General features: G+C 35.2%; 1 protein-coding gene across 7 annotated transcripts in view; it reads right to left on the reverse strand.

Annotated features, from left to right (window-relative positions):
• The window catches only part of Pcdh19 (protocadherin 19), a 139412-nt gene that overhangs the window by 74770 nt on the left and 43148 nt on the right, over positions 1-21494 (reverse strand). For all 7 annotated transcript variants that reach the window (XM_087196649.1, XM_021250458.2, XM_004872593.4 and 4 more), the window contains one exon: positions 5785-5843. In XM_087196649.1, coding sequence (XP_087052775.1) covers positions 5785-5843 — 59 coding nt within the window. The remainder of the gene's footprint in view (positions 1-5784; positions 5844-21494) is intronic.

The following is a 21494-nucleotide window of genomic DNA, read 5'->3' on the forward strand; positions in this document are numbered from 1 at the left end:
AAGGTCCATTCCTATCTGTGAGAGTTTGCAACTCAAATGTTCATAAGTCAGAGACTTACTATAACTGTAATAATGAAAATGATGAAAGTGGATCTAGAGATGGAGCGAGGGAACAGGGTGGGGAGGGGAAAGAGAATAAAAAAGAATCAAAATATGTTATGTACATTTATTCCTAAGATAAATCTAAACTTCATGTGTTGCAAACATGTAATAATAAAATATAATCATATATATATATAGATGCACCGAATAGTAGCACATCCAATTTGATAAAACAAATACTACTGCACATGAAAGGACAGATAAGACCAATACAATCATACTGAGGGACATCAATATCCCACTGACATATACACAGGTCAACCAGAAAAAAAACAACAACAAAGAATTATCACATAATCAAACAAATGGATTTAACAGATACCTACAGAGTATTTTGTTCAACAAGAGCAAAATATATCTATACTTTTCTCACCAGAACATGAACATTTCTCCAAAATACACCATGTCTTAGGTAATAAAGCATGCTTAAATAAAAAGAATTGAGATCATATCATATCCTATTAGATCATAATGGAGTATAACTAGAAATCAAGAGCAAAAGAAACCACAGAAACTATACAAACACAGGGACATTGAATAATACCCTCTTGGAAAAACAAGTTCTCATAGAAAAAATATAAGGAAACAAATTTCAAATATTCGAGAATTAAAAGATGATGACAGCACAAAGTAACAAAATCTACGGAATAAAATAAAGAGTTCTAAGATGGATGACAATAAAAATGAATGCCTACATTAGGAAAATACAGATAGTAAATGAATAACCTAATGGTGCTTTTCAAGGTCCCAAGAAAAAGAGCAATCCAAATCCAAAACTTGTGGAAGGTAACAAATTGTAAAGATCAGAATGGAAATTAATGAAATTGATAACACCAAACAATACAAAGGACCAATGAATCAAAGAGTTGGCTCTTTTAATGAAGAAACAAGATTGATAAATCCTTAGTCAATCTCAACAGAAAAGGAGAGAAAATATTTATATCAATGAAATTAGAAATGAAAAATAGAAAATCACAAAGTATCACAGAGCCTGAGTATTAAAAGAAACTATTTTGAAAATGTATATTCCATTAAATTGGAGACTCTAGAAGAAACAGATAAACTCCTAGACACATGTGAATTACCAAAATTGAACGAAGAAGACATAAAAATCCAGAATACACAAATAAAAAGAAATTAAATTGAGGCAGGAATAAAAACTCTATCAACTGACAAAAGCTTAGGACCCAATGGATTTACTGCTGCATTTTACCAGAACTTCAAGGAAGATCTAATGTCAACACTCCTAAACTCTTCCTTGCAATTGAAAGAGAAGGAACACTGCCAAACTTATTCCTTCAAGCTAGCATTCCCCTGATATGTAAACCAAACTATGACACAACAACAATAAAAAAAATGAAAGAAAGCCACAGGTCAATTTCTTTAATGAACATAGATGCAAAATTCCTCAACACAAACTAGCAAACAGAATGCAAACAATCATTAAAAAGATCATACATCATGATACTATTGGCCTCATTCCAGTGATACAAAGATGGTTCAACATACACAAATTAATAAATATAATACGCCACATAAACAGAAATAAGGACAAAAATCACTAGATCATTTCAATAGATCCATAAAAAGCTTTTAGCTAAATTCAACACCCATTCTTTAGAAAGCCCTGATCAAAATAGGTATAGGGGAATGTTACTGTAAATTACTATAAACCATTTATGACAAACCCACAGCCAACATCATACTAAATGGGAAAAGATGAAAAAAAATCATTCCCTCTAAAATCAGAAGCAACACAAAGGTGCCCACTCTCAGCATTTCTGTTCAATACAATACTCAAAATATTAAGTCAGTCCAATCAAACAAGAGAAAGAAATAAAATGAATAAAAGTAGGAAAAGAAGAAAACTATCTTTATTTTCAGATGACATGCTTCTTTACACAGAAGATCCAAAAACTCCACCAGAAGATGCTTACAACTAATAAACAAATTCAGCAAAGTAACAAGATACAAAATAAACACACAAATATCAATAATATTTCTGTACACCAATAATGCCCGCACCAACAAAGAAATTGGAAAAATAATCCCATACACGGTAGCTTTTTAAAAATCAGATATCTAGGAATTAATCTAAACAAGGAAGTAAAAGTCCTCTACAATAAAAAGTATAGTGCTCTGAAAAAAGAGATTGAAGAGGGCATTAGACAATAAAAAGACATCTCCTGCTTTAGGATAGGCAGAACCAATAATGTAGAACTGGCCATATTATCAAAAGTTATATGTAGATTTAATGAAATTCAAATCAAAATACCAACAGCATTCTTTACAGAACTAGAAAACTCAATGCTAACATTTATATGAAACTAGGAAACATCCAGAATGGCCAAAGCAATAGTTAACAACAAGAACCAGGCCTGGTGGAGCACATCTGTAATCCCAGTACTTGGGATGCTGAGGCAAGAGGATTTCCATGAGTTCAAGACCAACCTGGCCTACATAGTAAGTTCAAGGCCAGCCTGAATTACACAGCAAGATCTTGTCTCAAAAAATTAAACTAAAATACTGAGCAACAAGAGCAAAGAAACAGAAGGCATTAAATTCCAGACTTCACATTATACTACAAAGCTAAAGTAATAAAAACAGCATGGCACTGGCACAAAAATAGACATGTTGAACAATGGAGTAGAGTTGAGGATGCAGAAACAATCACAAGCACATTCGGCCACCTTATATTTGAGAAAGGGGTAAATAATATATGCTGGAGAAAATATACCCTCTTTTTAATAAGTGGTTGTGGGGAAAACTGATTGAACCTAAAATGCATATCTCTCACCCTGTACCAAAGTAATATTGAAATGGATCAAAGAACAAGATATAAAAATAGAAACACTGAATCTGCTGGGAGAAAAAGATTGGTAAAATTCTTGACGATACTGACATAGGCAATGACTTTCTGAACAGAACTCCAATTGTACAAGTTATAACACCAAAAATCAACAAATGTGATTGTTACAAATTTAAAAACTTCTGCACAGCAAAGGAAACAACAAACAGAGTGAAGAGACTATCTGCAGAATGGGAAAAAAATTCATCAGCTACTTCTAGGAAAAAGGAATAATATTTACAATATATAAAAAACAAAAAAAATAATTAGACCCCCCAAATTACAAGATCCAATAAAAATGGTCATTTGAAATGAATAGTTACTTCTCAAAAGAAAAGGTACAAATGACCAATACATTAAAAAATGTTCAGAGTTTTTGGTCTTTAGAGAAATGAAAAACAACACTGAAATTCTTACTTCAATAAGAATGGCTATCATCAAGGACTCAAAAAGCAAAAATGAAGGTGAGGTTGTGGGAAAAAAGAACCCTTATATATTTTGTTGGGAATGTAAACTAGTTCCACCATTATGGAAATCAGTATGGAGATTCCTCAAAAAAAGAAATTCCATTTGACCCACCTATACATTTACTTGGGTATCTTCTAGAAAGCGTTAAAATCATCAAGAGTTAAATTTATGAGTTCAAAACCAGCAACATAACAGAATTTTCAGTGATACATGAATAACTATGTTTACAGAACTACAATTCACCATAGGTACATTATAACAATGACCTATAAACTCTTCAACAGATGAATGAATGAGAAATTATATATATATATGAATGAATATATAAATGAAAAGATGAATGGTACACAGTATATACACAGTGCAGTACTATTCAGCCCTAAAGAAGAATAAATTTGAGTCATATTTAGGAAAATGGATGGATCTTGAGAATATATGCTAAGAGATATAAATCAGACACAGAAGGTTAAATATCACATGGTTTCTATAATATGAGAAACTCAAAATATAAATAATTTAAGTGCAAAATAAAAGACAGATGGTAGGAAACAGGGAGGTTGACTTTGTGGAGATGGGAAGGTGATCTGGGGAATGGGTCAGAAAGGAGTAGAAAGGTGGGGAAAGGGAGAGTAAATATGCTCCAATGTGATATGTATATGTAACAGTTCCTCAAAATGAATGCAATCTCTATGTACTGCAAGCACATAGTAAAAAATAAGCTGAAAATAACAATGCTAAAGCCGAAAAGAAAGGCAGATTTCTGCTGCAAAGCCACTCTAATCAGTGCACATAAGTTTTTTCTTTCTTCCTAAAATAAATTGGTCAGGTAATTTTGAATTCTTTGCCTTTTGTTTTATTCTGTAGGCCAATAAAATATTCTAAGTGGGTTCTTCCTAACCCCTCAGAAAAATTCCAAATTATTCTGTGAGTGATAATACAGGATTATTCATTTTCAGATGACTACTGTTCATCACTTAAGATCACCATCTATCCCAGACCAATGCAGAAAAACCTAACATATTTTCCAGGGTTACTGCAGCATCATAACATAAATTAGATATGAATTCAAGTTCTTGTACGAGCTAGTTTATTCTTTGAATCTTACTTGTCTTGTGATGTAAATTTATGAGTTCAAAACCAGCAACATAACAGAATTTTCAGATGTCTACTGAATCTGTAACATACCCTGCTTGCCTATTTCATTTCTATTATCTTAAGAAACATACTCAATGTTTAATTTTAGCTACACAATAACCACTGGATCATTCAAGGTGTTATTTACAAGGAAAAATAATAAAGGTATGTGAATAGTCAATATTAGAGTATTCTGCAGAAGTGATACTCTACTTTGCTTAGTTCTTTCGCCTTAGAGGGCTTCTCAATACCCCTGCCTTCTTTCTATTTGGTGCCCATGCACCAGTTAGAATCTTTCTTGTCAGTATTCAGCCCTGTGTTCACATGCATTATGGCCCCATGGATAAATAAATTATGACCGACCAATCATATAGATGTCAACTTTGGATGTTTCATCTGAAAGACATCAAAATACCTCAATAAGTATTGATCCAGGCAAATTTCTTTTCATCTCTTATCTAAAAAAGTTATTATAAAAGACAGTTTATCTGTCATTAAAATTCCTTAAAATTTCAAATTTGTCAAAATAGCAATCTCATAACACATTGGAGAAAAAAATGTCATGTGAGAAAAAAATGTTACGGCTTCCCTTTATTTAAAGTAAACAGCAATACAAATGGGAAGGGGAACAAGGGAGGAAGAGGGAAGAGAAAGAAGGGAAACGGGATTTTAAAAAAGAGAATGGAAAGAAAAAATGGAAACAAACTTTTGTAAATGAGGAAGGGAAGATGGATTGAAGGGATGGTAGGGGAATGGGAAAAAAGAGGAATTGAGATATTATGTACAGGTACAAATTCCCCATGTTGAATATGATCACTATGTATGCCAAATATGTACCAGTAAAAAAAGGAAATAAAGTAAACAGCAACAAGAATTTTGATATCAATATGAATATTCTCTAATATTTTTAATATTTCTAAATCAACAAAATTATATTTTAATATAACCTCAGTGTTAATTTCTGTATTTATACATACATTTTTATGGAAAGGAATATGTTAAAATACCAAAAGTGAAAAAGAATACCAACACTGATTACCTTTTAGTAATGGAATAACTGGTAATGTTTATTTACTTTTTATATTTTTATGAATTTTCCAGACTTTCTCCAATAAGAATACAGGTATTCATCTTAAAATCCAAAAGAGCATACCTTTCAAAAAATTTAATCTGTTTTGCTTTGTATGTTAAATCGAGATTAGCTGTAGATATAGGCAAGCAATCTAACATACCTTCTGATTAAATGGGCTCGGCTGTTCGCGTAGTTGGAGTCAAAAGAATAATTTTCAGTCTGCAATGACAAAAAGAAGATTTAAAAGGTTACACAGATGGTTATAAGAAGAGTCCAAGTGCCCTACTGAAAGACATTGTTTTGTTGTTGTTGTTGTTGTTATTTACTGGGCAAGAAGCAATGAATGAATCAGAAACCAAAGCTAAGTGGGGCAGCAGAATGAAGAATGCTTTCCATGGAACCCTGAGGGTGCTGTGGTAACAGCAGCTCACCCCTGAAGTCTCAAATGGCTAAGACAAAATCATTCCCTAGAATATGGTAGGCTACTGACCATGCAAAAACTTATGGAGAAGAGACATTATAACTCACAGTCATTACAGAAACTAATTGCTTCTCATTACCCAGCAGAGACAATTCTATCAAATTGACTAAAAGTTCAAAAGACATTTTTATTACAAGTAGATAATTGACATGTTAAAGGATTTATTCCAAAGATATAAAAATGCAAGCAAGGCAATCCTCCATTGTGGATTTAAACTCTGCACTTCCTTTTGTTTTCAGACATTTGCTCAAAACTGGTTATGCAAGAAGGCCTTCATTTTATCACAGATATAAAGGCAAACAACTATTATGCCTAAAACAAGGTGAAGGGCAGTCCACAGGGGGTTCCAAAGCCTTTCATCTGAAACATGAAGTTTGCAAGCAAACCTCTGTTTCGTATTCTATCATTAAAACACCACTGTCTAATCTAATTACAGTAGACTACAGAGTAACAGCTTCACACAAGAAAATGCACAATACCTGTCAGATGAAACAGGTGGAAAAACAGTTTATGAGCACTCAGAGGCTGGGTGGATTGAAGGGTGCAGCCTAATGGGTGGAAGCTAGGGGAAAGTCTACACTGAAGTCATTGTCCTAGTGAAGTGGATCTTACATCCATCACAAAAGCACAATTTTGGTTGAACCATTGTGTGAACTGAAAAATACTCCAACACATTTTCTCCACCCTCTTGTCATTCCACCCAAAATCCCCACCATTCCCACCATCCCTAGGGGCCTTCTGCAGTCACTTCAACTCCAAGTTCCTAGAAAAAGAAACACAGTGTCTGTCTATTGAACAAAATAGCTGATTCCTTTCAGACCGCTGCTTGTCAGACATTAACTGCAGTAGGCTTTTAGATGCAGTCTTTCCTATCACAGAGTTCACAGTTTGATAGAGAAAATGAGGCAGCTAATAGCATATCCAGCTACTACATGGGCACTAAATAGGCCACAGTCAAGGTAAATACCCTTAATGCCTAGCCAGAAGAGTTGGGAAGTAGGCAATTGAATAGGTGGAAGAAAGGAGAACATGAGAAGGAAACTAAAACCCAAAAGTGGCTGGTTTTTAATCAGGCACGTCTATCCCTCCACCCTTCATTTAAAAACAGAATGTGTAATAAGTGTATACTCATATTGGTGTTATCTCAAAGTTTATATCATCTCAAGTGTAAATCACAACTAATTTTGGTGCTGTTGACAGAAATAGCTTGGTAGAGTAAAAACAAAAGGTTGGGTCATTTCTAATTTGTTCCTAAGAAACTGCTGAGCTTGGTGCAAACATAATTACAGGAGGAGGGGGTAAACGTGAATCTGTATTGGGAGTACAATCAAAGTATTTGCTGGAATAGGTTATTCATCATTCAACCAACAAACATTTTTTGAGTTAATTCATTTTACCAAAATAATAAGCAAAAAATGATGTTGGCTACATGTGTTCTTCTATGATATTCAACACAGTATATTATTTAAAAAATGGAAGTCCTGGGCCGGGGATTTAGCTCAGTGGTTCCGCCGCCTGCATTGAAAGCAGAAGATCCTGAGTTCGATCACTGGTACCAAAAAAAAAAAAATAAGTCCTTCACTCCCTAAAAATCGCTCTTGTTAAAGCAGGGAATTTATTAGCACTCAGCAGCTGACTTATGCAACCTTCGGTAAATTATTTACTTCCAGTGTGCCTCAATTATTTTCTCTCTAAAATATAAACAATAGAATGTGAATCCAAAGGAGAATTTCGACTACATTTATCATGACTCATGGTAGAAATTCTTTATCCATTGCTTTCTACAGAACCTGAAACCCCAATGAGGATCAGGAATTTAACCCCATTTGGGCAATAAAACAACAGGATATGCATGTTCCATCTCAGCTTCCAAAGTTAATCATTTTTGCAAGAAAGTGGTAGGCATACTGATGCCTGCCCTCCAAAACAAATCTAGAGGATGTTAGCTTTGCAAGTAACATCTCAAGCTACTGTCATGTTTTAAAAAGCCAGTTTTCAAATAGAAAATTTTACATAGCTTTGCATATGAAGCATACAACTTGTTTGAACTGTGAATACCTGGCTTCCAGGCATGATACCAGTGCCACATGTTTGGGCAAAGAAGAAAAATCACGCAAATATTATCTCTGATGACTGTAATTCTTCTTGATACTTATGGAATGATGTATCTCTCCAAGAGAATTCCCACTCTCAGAAATGAATTAAGAAAAGAGATGGTCCACGGGGCTTGCTTATAGTGAGTAACAATTTTCCCTAACCCTCTAGAACGCAAATTGGATAACCCTGGGCAGATACACCAGGCATGATCTGCTACTGTAGGTAGAAGAGTGTCATGGAACTTTATCATCTTCCTGTCCTTCTCTTTATTTACTCTAAAAAAGGCCCACTCTTATGAGTCCTGTCCTTCAAGTATAAATATTCTATTTCTCAAATCAGCACAAACCATAATGGGCCAATGGCCTGTGCTTCATCCTAATGCAATTAGTAGTAGCACTAGTCTGTGATGCAACTTCCTAGAACCAACTTTCCCAGAGTGAATGAATCAAATTACACTGATTTACACACTGCCTTTGTTGCCTTTACAGTCAGTATTAGGTCTCTTCATCTTGGTTGCAGTTATGGGAACAACATATGCAATGAAATCATTCTAATTGGTCAGAATATACTCTTCTGACCTCATGAGTACTGCATTCCAAAAACTGAGTCAACTGGCCATAGATAACCTATTATATCATGGGTCTATATTTACTGATATCGTGTATTCTAATTCATCTGATTTCAGGTGTGTGCTCAAATCCAAATCTTGTGCACTGAAGGACTGGATTTTTTTCTCACATCTGGTAGAGCAAAAATGAATTCAGATCATCCTGCAAAAGGAAACTTGTTTTGATGAGTCATTTTCATATCTTAGGCCAGTGGATCTCAGCTCTCACTGCACATAAGAATCATCTCAGGAACTGTAAAAAAAAATACTGTCACTAAGAATCCACTCCAAGAGCTTCTGAGATACAGTAACTAGCCTGGAGTTGGGCACAGGCACTGGTAGTAATTTTTTTTTAATTCCCCAGGTAATTCTAATGTACAGGTGGAGAACAACTGCTGTGAACAAGGAATTGGCCACAGGTTTTGATCTGATGTGTTGTTTTTTAAGTCACATCCAGTTATTTAGAAGGTAGATTCTTTCCTATCAGATAATCTGGCAAGGTAATCTCCATATAGGATAAAGAACCACAGAAGGAACACACTTTTTGAGAAATAAGACAACAGATTTTCTTTCTTTTTTTTCCCCATGAATGTATGGCTCCTGGTTAGCCTTGTTTAATCAAAATTTGCTTGACATTATTTCAATCCCATTTCTAAGTATTCTAAATGGCAAATGGCATGAAACATATGAGAGAGGAAATTTTCTTTAAATGTCACATTAATTTTACTAGAAAATGTCCGCATCTCTAATGAGACAACCAGGTTAACACAAAAACACAGCAAAGAGAGACCATTTGTTTCTGAAAACTCTAAATTTGACATTAAAAAAAAGGATAAGGAGCAAACTTTTATTTCCAGTCTTGATAGAAAATAAAAATCACTTTTTATCACTTAATATACTCCTCCCAAATATATTATCTAACTAAAATATTTTTCCTAGGAAATCACTATTCTCATTTGACCTAAGTTTTTTAAAATCTTGAGTTTCTAAAACTCTCAAGGAATAAATAATTTTGGATAACTCTTTTCCAGATAGCTTAGAGTTTTTCCCTTTTAAAACTGAAACTCAGAATAGTAATCCATTATATTAAAGAAACATCTTTTTTATCCATTCTTCAGTTGATGGGCATTTGATTGTTTCCAAGATTTACCAATTACAAACTGTGCCACTATAAACATGGGTGCGCACATATCGCTGTGGTATGATGCTTTAAATTCTTTTGGCCCCATAAAAGATAAACTAACCAAATGGATGCACCTTGAGACCATACTCTTAAGTGAAATGAATAGAACACACATGTGTAAATATCACATTTTCTCTGGTATGAGAAACTGAAAGTGAAAAAGGACCAAAAAGAATAATAAATACTGGGAAATAGGAAGAAATTGTTAAAAATTATACAGAATGTGAGATAGCTTGTCAATACTTAAAATGTTTAATCAAATAAAAGCCATAGCTTTTAGGAAATGAGCTGCAGATAGATTAGCAAATAAAAATACATTCTTTTAAGATCATGATACCCAGTGTATTTACCATGGTTATTCTCTAATAATTTTTGTTATGAAAAATTATTTTTTTCATAGAACGGCTTTTATATGTTCTTTATTAATATCTACTTGTAATACACTAAAATATTTTTTAAACTGAAACTCTGATTTGAAACCCTAACCATTCTGCTTTATCTCTGAAATGTAACACAAAGTTGCCCTCTTTAAAACAGATTATAAAAAGATAATAATTTAACCTCTTATTGGTTACTTAAAAGCACCCTCCTAAGCATAATTCATTGTTCCATGTGGGCTTTACCTATACACTCAGTGACCCCAACATATTGTGTTTATTGAGTTCTTATATCTAGATTTCAAAATCTGTCCCTCAACCCACTTGCTTCGATCAAACTCTCAGTGTTGTTACTTCTCAGTGCTGTTAGCATAACAAAAGAAGCTCCACTTCCACTTCATGTTTCATGCTTCTATTCTATCATGTTCTTGGAAACTGTATTAATTGTATTTGTAAGGATATCCTAGAAAATGAGATGATAAGTTCTGAGTAGAAAGCTGAGAAGTTTTCCTAAGGAGTTAATTATAAGACCTTTAATATGTGTACTTTTGTGAAATACTTTGGGTTTTGTTTGCTTGTTTTTTACTTGCTCGGGAGCCTTCTTTTCTTACTTTTTTTGTTCTTAGTTCATGTCTAGATATATGAGGGTTTGTGTGAGTAGTATGTTTTTATGTTTCTGTGTTAATAAGCCTGGCACATCAGGAGTCAAATACTTTCACTCTATCAGCCCCCAAGATACCAGAGAATGTCCTACTTTGCCTGTCATTTTACATTATTTTTACATTCACTGAATTGTGCCCTAGTCTCTGAGTGACTTGCAGCTCTCTCGGCACATTTATCACCAGAAGAGACTTAAACCCTGAGGAGAAAGAAGCCCAATAAATGTAGATATTCAGGACTATACTCTTTGCTTAGTGGCACAAATCCCCAGGTCACTACACCAAGCTAAAATTGGTTTCAGACTCTGAGATTAAAACAGAGATTCCTAAAACCTTAAGATTTTCATTTGAATATGAACAATATTTTCTAAATTGCACTTTAAAAATCCCATCAAGCAGAAAAGCATCAGAATTTGAAATTTGATATTTAAAAAAAATTTAACTCAAATCATTTATCAATGCAAAGAGCAAAACTGGAATTTCTAATCAGATGCACAGCAAAGTGATTTTAACATGTTGCTTATTTTTTAACCACTAACTTCCAATGTGATAACTGTGTTTATTGATCTATGATGAAAGGTTTTTCCAAAAGTAGTTGCTGTTTAAATAGTCAAATGGTCATCTTCTTACAAAAGTGGTTTTTCAGAAATAAAATAACAAATTATTTTTTCCTGCTTCTACCTAAAACATAAAAGTAAAAATATAAATTGTATATAAAGATAAAGCCAACATGCCTCTAGCTAGAATGCATATTCAAAGACACATCCATCCAGACAGCAGCAATGAAGTAGAAATTAGTGAAGGTTGAATAAAAGGCATCATTCCCAGATACCATAACTAGAAAGCTCATATTTAACATGAACTGAAAAACAAGGTAAGTAAGCTCTTACTAACATGCCAGCCCTAATTCACACATGCACGCATGCACGCACATGCACACAACATGGACTCACATAAAATCTGGCTACAAAGAGCAATGTGGTACAGTGGGGAAATCTGGATTCCCTCCCTCTGGTTGTCAATGGCTCACAGATGATCTTGGATAAATCACCTTTTCCATTTTGAGAGTAATGTATCCTTCTTTATAGGGAGGAGAATAACCAAATGATCTCCCTTCAAGCGCCAAAAATTCTAGGCTTCTAAAACAAAGTGATTGTTATTCATCCATTCACTCATTCAATAAACATGCACCAAATCCTGAGAATGAACAAAAATACATAGCCTACACCTTCAAGGCACTCATAAACTTATGTACCTCTTCTCAGGGATGGTCAAAATGTCAGCCATTTAGATAAATATGTACATACACAAAGCCTGCCACATCCTACTGATTCATGCATATCATATACTTGTACATGGGCTATTGGAATGGAACTTAAAGAATTACACTGGCACTTTACAGAACTAAGTTGCACCATAATGACTTGGTAAGAGTAGAAGATTCAAAAATGGGAAGCTGAGTTTTGTACCCACATCATGAATCTGAGAAATCTCCCTCTCCGATCAAATAGATTTTAATATTCTTATAGTTCTTGGAAGCAACTTGTGTGTTTCCTTTTGGTTCCATTTCCACAACCTCTATCACTTTCTTCCACTATTCCATTATCTCCATTTGTCTTTTGCTTCTGACCTTTCTGAAAAATGCTATTTTGATATATGTTCTTCATCTATTATTTTCATCATATTACTTCTCATTTCAAGGCCTGCAGTGGCTCTTTGTGATTAGCATCAAGTCTAAATGAAAACCTCAGCTAAGCAACACAAGACCACTACTTTCTCAAACCTGATTTTCTCTAAATATATCTTTCTCTAATATATGTCCATCACTTACCATCCCATTTACTCAACACTTTATATACAGAGTGTACATGAAATTATGCATTTCCTCAGGTTCTATGATTATCTCATATATAGTATGTCAGTTTGTGTTCAAATTGTACTAGAAATTCTCTTTTGAGGTCCCTATACCATCTGCCATAATCCTGGACATTTAGCGAGTACTCATAGAATGCATCAATTAATGACCAGAGAAAAGATTGAAGGGATTAAGTACAAGAGTATTTATCACAGTTAAGGTAGATGATCAACTCTGTTATATCCAGGTGATCCTATTTCTTCAAAAAGCATCCATCCTGCATACTGTCTTTTGCAGAAAAAAAAAAATCATTCTCTCTTATCATACCCAACTATGACCTTACAAATACACAGCAGCCTGAATATAACTGTCAGGGATAAGATAACATAGTGAAGTGCTTTCTGACCATCTAACTCATCAGTCCTGCCACATCACTAGGAATAGGTATATAACACACGACAGTGTTTCCAAACTAGGCTAGATAAAAATTCTGTGAGAAGATAAGTGTTCATCAGAAAGTAGACTTCTGAGACATTGATTAACAGAGCAGCGGGTACTTCTAAATGTGGTAAAGAACTTTAGGATTCCAGTGGGTTTCGGGAGAGGGCTGTCAATAAGGGAATAAAAGCCATGTGATTAATAGCCAATAAGTTACGCTGAAAGAGTTTCCCTCTTGGTGGCCTTTTGCCAACATGCCTGAAGTTTCACTGGCACCACTGATTTGATCAGACAACCTAGAGGTGGTAAGATGGCCTAGGGAAAATACTTTTCTCTGTTCTCATCTTTGGGTCAAAGTTGTGCCTTTAGAAGAGCAATACAGTTGTAAATTTCACTACAAAGCTCTCCTTGAGATATCTACCAGCTTTCTGCAGGAATCCAAGCAATTCAGAGTCAGAGTCTGCTGAAAGACAGCCTAACCACTATACCATTAAACAAACAAATACAAGCTTCTGCATAAGGTCCGTAGACCTTTTTCTAAGTCCTTTGTGGGACACAGTACATTCTAAAATAGTATCTGCTTGTTTAAAAAGTTCTTCAATATTAGTTAATGCTATTGCATAAACAAATGTAAAATCAGCAAAGCTTCAGTGGAGTAAAAATAGCTTAAGAGTAAACAGAATGAAGAAGCTAGTCATGTGAGTCACACTATATCATCCCACATAAACAGAATTCAACCAAAGGACTAAATAGGTAAAAACCACATTTGTCATGGAACAAATTCTAGAGTCCAATTACCATCCTAAACATGTAACTATGGCTCACTGATGCTGTTTTGCATTAACTCATTAATTTTTACCCCCAAATATCAAAGCCCATTACAAGCAAGCAAGCGGCAATTGTTATCCTCTTCTTAAACAGCCAAGAAATTAACATGTAAATTAAATGCTATAGCCACATTAAATACAGACTCAACTAGAACATGCCACAACAAGAATGACAAGAAAACACCTAAAAGTACTGTTTTTGGCATTGCCTACTACTAAGTTGAAAAGCAAATATAAGACAGTATCATCAAGGAAGTAGCCAGCCTGCTCCATACCTATTTTTCTCAGAGTGACATTCTTGGCTACTTCCAGTGAATGGATCAAGATACTGTCTAGCTGTTAGACAAAGGAAAAATTTTGGCCCATGCACTAAGTGGAGATAGTTCTCCACACCTTCCTAATAGGCTCAGTTACATAGCCCAAGGGATCCAGTAATGAGCAGCCCCTTTGCTCCCTGGAACCTCGGTAACTGTTTCAGTTGTCCTCTAAAGGAACAGGCAACAATCCTTAGAAGATGACCTAAGCTGACTAGTGGTGATTTGTGAGGTGGCTTCATTTCCAGAGCTACAATTTGATAAGGCTGGTCCAATTGACAATAAAGAACCCATATAAGACATCCCACAAGCAATGGGAGCCAGAGATCCACAGTATGAGTCTCCTGGATCTAGACAATATTTGAGCTCCTCTAGTTCAGAGAAGGCCTACCATTCTCAGTACCTCAGCTAGACTACTTTTTGTTCTTTTGCTAAATTCTATTTTATTGATATCTCAATTGTCTGCTGCTTAGCAGCTACAGAGCCCTGACTGCTTCCAGAGTGCAATTTTTGTTGAGCAAGCGTTGTCAACTGAAAAGACCTTAAAAATATTTGGAGGGAAAGTGGCAGGTGGCTTTGTGCCTGTGGGCCAAAACAACACCCCAAAATTCAATTCTAACCCCAATCTCATTATTTATATTATATGCCACTTAAAACCCAGTTGCTACCATGAGCTTATTTAAGAGTGAGAGTAACAGCCGTTGGCATATCAGTCCAAACTCATTTCCCTTGTATCAACATTACTGGAGCCTGTAATATGTGATCATACTGGTAAGGAAAACTGGAGTAGTATACCATCTTAGAAATTATACTAAGGTTTCCTAAGAAGATACAATATAACAGATCATTTTCTTGTTCATGGTCAATAAAATTCTCCATAGTCCTTTTTTGGTGCAGATATTTTGATTACTGCCATGGCAAACAGAAGGTAACTCAGTACACTGGGATGAGTACAATCAAGAAAATACACACACAGAAGCCATATATATCTATTGTCACAAAATGTAAAAAGATTATTTATTCCTGATCTTTTAAGCACTAATTTCAAAATTAATGAGGTACAATAAACATTTCTCAAAATCAGGTTGCATAGTTGCTTAACCATGGCAACCATCTAATTAGTACTATAGTTTAAAAGGGCAATTGGTTCTGTACAAATGTCTAGGTACTGAAGGAAACCCACAGTAGCCTCTAGTTTCTAGTGAGGAAAATAAAACAATTGCAGCAGATCCATGCTGAAGGCATGATAGAGCCTACACTTTAGCATCACTTCATGAACTACAAATAAGAAGCAATAAGAAGAAAATTCAAGTATGTAATGGAAATGTTTATACATTCTCTAAAACCCCTACCTGACCTCCCAAATTCTAAAACTTTCTTATTTTATGTTGGGTGAAAAGATGAGCTGAGGTGGGGCAAATTTGAATCTGACCCATTTTAAATAAAGAGATTAACCAAAAGGCTACTACCTGATGTAGGAGTGCTGGCAGCCACACAAGAAAGCTGTAATTATACCTCACAAGGTGGCTAATATTATCAGCAGCTTGAAACTGTCAATCTGTAATGCAGTTATACAATGCACCAATAGAACAACAATTACTAACGCACCTTGTATTTATATGGAACCTTTTATCACAATGATTTCCAGAATTCTTAACAAGCTATCATAAAAAGGGATCATTTCCCCCCAAAGCTGAAGCACAATAGTCATTTTACACCAGTAACAATAAATATAAAAGGTTGTAGGAGAGAAATTACTAAATCTTAGAGATACCATTAAAAACAGAATTATTTTTAAATGGGCAGAAAACCGATACCTGTGCTGGAAACTGGGACTGATGGTAGCAACATTTTCTGCAGAGCTCATGGCACAGAATTAAAGAATTTCAGTTCTCATTTAACCAGCAAGATTTCTGTGAGATGTTTAATGACTGTATCAGAGCAGGCGTGTCCTATCAGTAAGAATTAGTACTTGAAAATGGATACAATGCCATTTATTTCCCTCAAAGTCTTTTAGCCAATGTGAACTAGTTAATCCTCCTACTGCCTTTATGAGCTAAATAAATATTATTCATTCCATTACTGGTACAATAAAAAAGGCTAAAAGACTTTCTCTCTACTAGAAAGAGGCATCTCTCTCTACAACTAGAATTTGAGACTCCTCATGCTAAGTCCAGTGCTCATACCACCAGGCTACACTTCATTAGAATTCTGGAAACTGCAATGAAATCGAAGTAATTAGGACTGGCTGACTGAGGATACTAACTGGGAGGAAAAAAAGTTTCCTTGCCTCCTTAAAACATGACAGTTGAAAGGACTCTGAACACAACTAGAGCAATTTCCTCTTGCAGGAAGATTAAGAAATAATGAGCGGGAACTCCTTACTCTCCTTCTACTATCAGACTTCAGCAACAAAAAGCAGGAACAATTCCAAACTTAACTGTCAAAAAAAATGCTGTCAGAAATAATAACTCCATGCTGTGTCAGACAGCATACTCCCTTAAACCAGTGTGGTTGATGTCTCCCTTTCTTTCCCTCAAACTGTTCTCAGCATTCTCACCCCTCCCAAGATCTTTCCTGGTCAGTTTTTCAAATAGATTAAAGGACATATTTATCTCCATTCACTCTTAGGTATACATAACCTCCTCTCAAAGTGAACTGGTAACCAACTCATCCTTTTTGGCTCAATATTTGTGTCTACTGGAAAACAAAAACATTTTCTTTAGGGCTAAACCAGATGTGGGCGGTCCTTACTTAATACACACACACACACACACACACAAACTTTTGCAAGGAAAAGAATGATATATCTTTCTGCCTAGATATACACAGATATATTTAGGGCCAAAAGTCAGCTTGATGATTGCTTTATTAGATGGTCATAAGATTACAGAAGATCACAGAATAGTAAAATAAAAATCCTAGATAATTTCCCACATAAAACCTTCAAAATAAAAATGGAGAAAGTTCTTATTAGCATGTGACCTTGCAAACATCACAGAATCTCTCTGATTCTTGATATTTATATGTATGAGAGAGAGAGACAGAACTAGCTAAAAGAATGTTGAAATGGCCTCACACTGTGTAAAATTATATGAAAGGCAAGATTTGAGATATTTTAAAGCCCCTTTTAAACAAGTTTTATTTCACCCCATTTCCTTCCTTTGTTATGATTGAACTGTCACACAGCATCTTTAAAAAAAAACAACACTCTCATCCCAGAGTTAAGTAAAGCACATTAGCATGCATAATTCAGAACTATCAGCTAAAAGTAAGTCATTCCAAAGCTATTGAGGTCCGTGGATAGGAAAACAGCATTAAAGGACTGGGGCCGTTCTAACAGAGCCCACAGAGACTGCCTTGGACCCTGACTGTGGGTTCACTCTATCATTCTTTGAGTGCTGTGCTGTCCAATAGCATAGACACTGGCCACAGGTGACAATTTACATTTAAAGTAACAGAAGTACAATTAAATTAAAATGTTCTTGTGTCATGGTAGCCACATTTCAAGTGCTCAATAGCCACAGGTAGCTAGTGGCTACTATCCTGGACAGTCCATGCATAGGCCATTTTCATCATCACAGAAAGTCCAGATGGACAGCAGTGCCTTAGAGGAAGACTGCTGGCCTACGACACAACATTTTCCAGTTCTGAAATGTGACATATTTAATGACCTAAGGAAATAAAAGTATAGTACCTCACTCACATCATGTAATACATGATACTCCTTATTTACCTGTCACCCCTATCAGGCCAGGTACTTCTTAAAATGAAGGAACATATCTTTAGTTTCTGCATCATACTGATGCCTATTGCTATTCCTGGCACAGAGCAGGTGCTCACTTACTTCTGTGAATTGATTAACAGCAGTCATTAGACCTGTTTATAATATAGAAATATCTCATCTATCCCTCTCATAAATTAATCAGAAATGCAAACTTTGATAAACCTCTCTTAAGAGAGACGATTGTTACTCTAGGGCTTCCACTTGGTTCAATATTTCTCAAGAATTTAGACAGTAGAAAACACTAGCTTAAGTTAAAAACAAAGGAATTTTCTGTTTCCTCAAACCTCTATTTCCATTTCTTTCAATCATCCAATGTAGTCTTTATAAGCCTAAAATACTCAAATCTCATGTTTACTGAGATGGCAGTATGTAATGCACATCATACTGAACATCATACAAACCATCAAAAAAAGAGTGTTTTGAAATTTAACACAATGAGAAAGTTTCTAGTGGGCATGTATCTCAGTGGCCCAATTTTTTAAATTACTGTCTTGATTAGCTCCTAATTAAATCACTAGTATGGTAATTGTTCTTTAGAGAGTTTTGACTTGTCCTCTCTTCCAATAACTACAAATCTTAAGAGCTACCTAAACAAAGCATTATTTTTTCCCTTTAAACAAAAAACCAAAGTTCAGGGAGTTTTTGAGTCCATGTTCAAATGGTCAATTTTTGGAAGAATCACAGCAAAAACCTAAGACTCTTGCTTTTCAAACTGGGAGGCCATCCACTCAGACTAAATTAATAGACAATAGGAATTGAAGCCCAAAGGTCTGATTTACCACATTTTCTGTCAATCTACAGTCCCTTCTGAAGTCTAGCCTTCAAAAATTTAAAAAAATCTTTTATACATAATTATTTCTTCAGATCATGATAGAGCCATCAGTCACTTTACTGTCAAATGCAGTAATCTGTAAAGTTTCTCAAAATCATTACTGCATCCTGACAATTCTATGCTATCTAGTTCAGAATTTGAAAATTTCCTTTTTGGGTCCATGGCCATTAATAAATGACATGCCCATACAGAAATAAAATTCAATCTGACATTAAAGGTCATCTAACCTCTACTTCTGTCTCTGTATAGAGAATCTTAAGACCAACCTAAAACAACACAGCTAGTTGTTAGAAACCCAGGATTGGGTTTAGAATTCATCTCTTCTGACATGGAAGTAGTCACTTATCCCTTTCCACTTACCCAGTTCCTTCCTCTTATTTCTTTTAAGAAGTCTTTTTTTCTCTAAATATTACTGAGCAACTAACTCTAAACCTCTGCCTCTGTGACTAACAACTAGGTAGGAAAGGAAAAATCTGTCCTGCTCATTTCTTTTTTTTTTTTTTTTTGGTACCATGGATCGAGCTCAGGACCTTGTGCTTGTGAGGCAGGAGGTGGAACCACTGAGCTAAACCCCCGGCCCAGTCCTGCTCACTTCTTAAAAGCATCCATTTAAGGCTTACTTTTTTCACCATGTTGGTGTCCAGACTACACTCATTCATATCTGGTGATCATTCAGATAGAGCTAAGCTGCTGTATCTATTCTTCCAAAGTTTTGCTGGGCAAATTATGGTGTAAACAAAATTATAAGGGGAGGGTTTAAACTACTTAAGATAATAAACTTTTAAGCAATTTAGAAGCAATTTATAAATAATAAATATGTTAATTGCCCATCATTCTTATTTCTTCATTAAAACAGGTCCAAGGACTTCTACTTGGCAAAACTTTCTGGCAAGGGCTTCATTAGTATATTTCTTATTATTCTATGAACTTGTAGTAATAAAATTGCATTTCTTTTTTATATACAAATCTGACTGGCCTTCCCCCAAGTTCGTATCAATTAATCAGATTTGACTCTACTATATAAAGGCTGAGTAAAATGACAAAAGTATCAGCCTTGGGTTGAAAGACATAAAAGTCACAGAAGATCCTGCACTGAGTCTAAGATCTTTCTTTGTACAAAATGTAGCCAATTAATAGTGAAAGAGTGTAGATGGATACACTGTGGGGGTTAGAAGAAAAGCTAAAATGATCTTTCAGTGGCTTCCCCACAATGGAAAAGATTTACCTCACGCTCCTTGGCTATCCTTGACTGACTGTTGCAGAGCAAATGGCAGCTAGTATAGCCTAGGTGTGAAATAATTTAATTCAATTCTGTAAGTCTAGGTGCAGACTAGACATTACAGATATGAGCATGAACACTTTTCTACTTCATTTTCAGGGAGTTCACATTTCTAGAATCTGAGATGGTTAAGTGAAGAGACTATATTAGCTTTTTGTTTCTGGGATGAAATATTCAATATACACACTTTAAAAGAATAAAAGTTTATTTGGGCTCCCAGTTTCAGAGGATTCAATCTATGGTTGGCTGGCTCCAAGGCAGGAAGATAATGACAGAAAGGCTTGGTAAAGCAGTGCTGCTCAATGCATGGTGGGTAGGAAGCAGAGCATGAAAAGAGTGCCACAGAAGAAGGGACCAAGGACCAGTTGTAGTCTCCAAGGTCACACATCCATGATGAACAAAGACATACATTGAAATGTGCTTTATTAAACCTGTAGGTGGCTCTCAAGCCAATCAAGTTAACAATTCAGCTTAACTGTCAGACAATTATAAAGCAATGTTCAAAGTGCTACCATAGAATTATCTCAATCTTTTTGTGCGGCTATTAACAAAACACCTGAATTTAGATAACTTATAAATAATATAAATTTATTTACCAAAGTTCTGGAGGCCAGGACATCCAAGATCAAAGTGCCAGCAAATTTGGCATCTGGTAATAGATGCTCTGTTCCCAAAATGGTACCTTATTGTCGCATCCTCCAAAGAGAACAAATATGGTATTTTCACATGAAAAAGCAGGACACAAAGGAATCATCCAGTCCCTTGAGCCTTTTTTATGAGGGCAGTAATCCCATTCATTATGACAAAGCCCTAGTGCCTTAAGCTACCTCTTAATGTCCCACTTCTTAATACTATCACATTAGGTCCTAAGTTTAAACACATGACTTGGGGGAGGGGCACATACATTCATACCATAGCAAGTGGTATATACAGTGTGTCATGGAAGCAGAGAGGAGAAAGCAATGGAAAAGAAGACCTCCTGGGTAACAAGTCCTAACAGAATTGCCTTCAGATACATGCAGCCTATAGGAAGACTGAACTGCTGTTGGTTGGGGAAAACAATGTGCTTTTCCAAAGTTCTAATTCTTGATTTTGAAAGTTATATATGAAGGTTAGGAGCCCCAAATCCAGGTA

Source organism: Heterocephalus glaber, unplaced genomic scaffold (genome assembly GCF_053883595.1).
Source record: "Heterocephalus glaber isolate CG9 unplaced genomic scaffold, H.glaber_assembly_v1.0 deba00001613, whole genome shotgun sequence".
NCBI lineage: Eukaryota > Metazoa > Chordata > Mammalia > Rodentia > Bathyergidae > Heterocephalus > Heterocephalus glaber.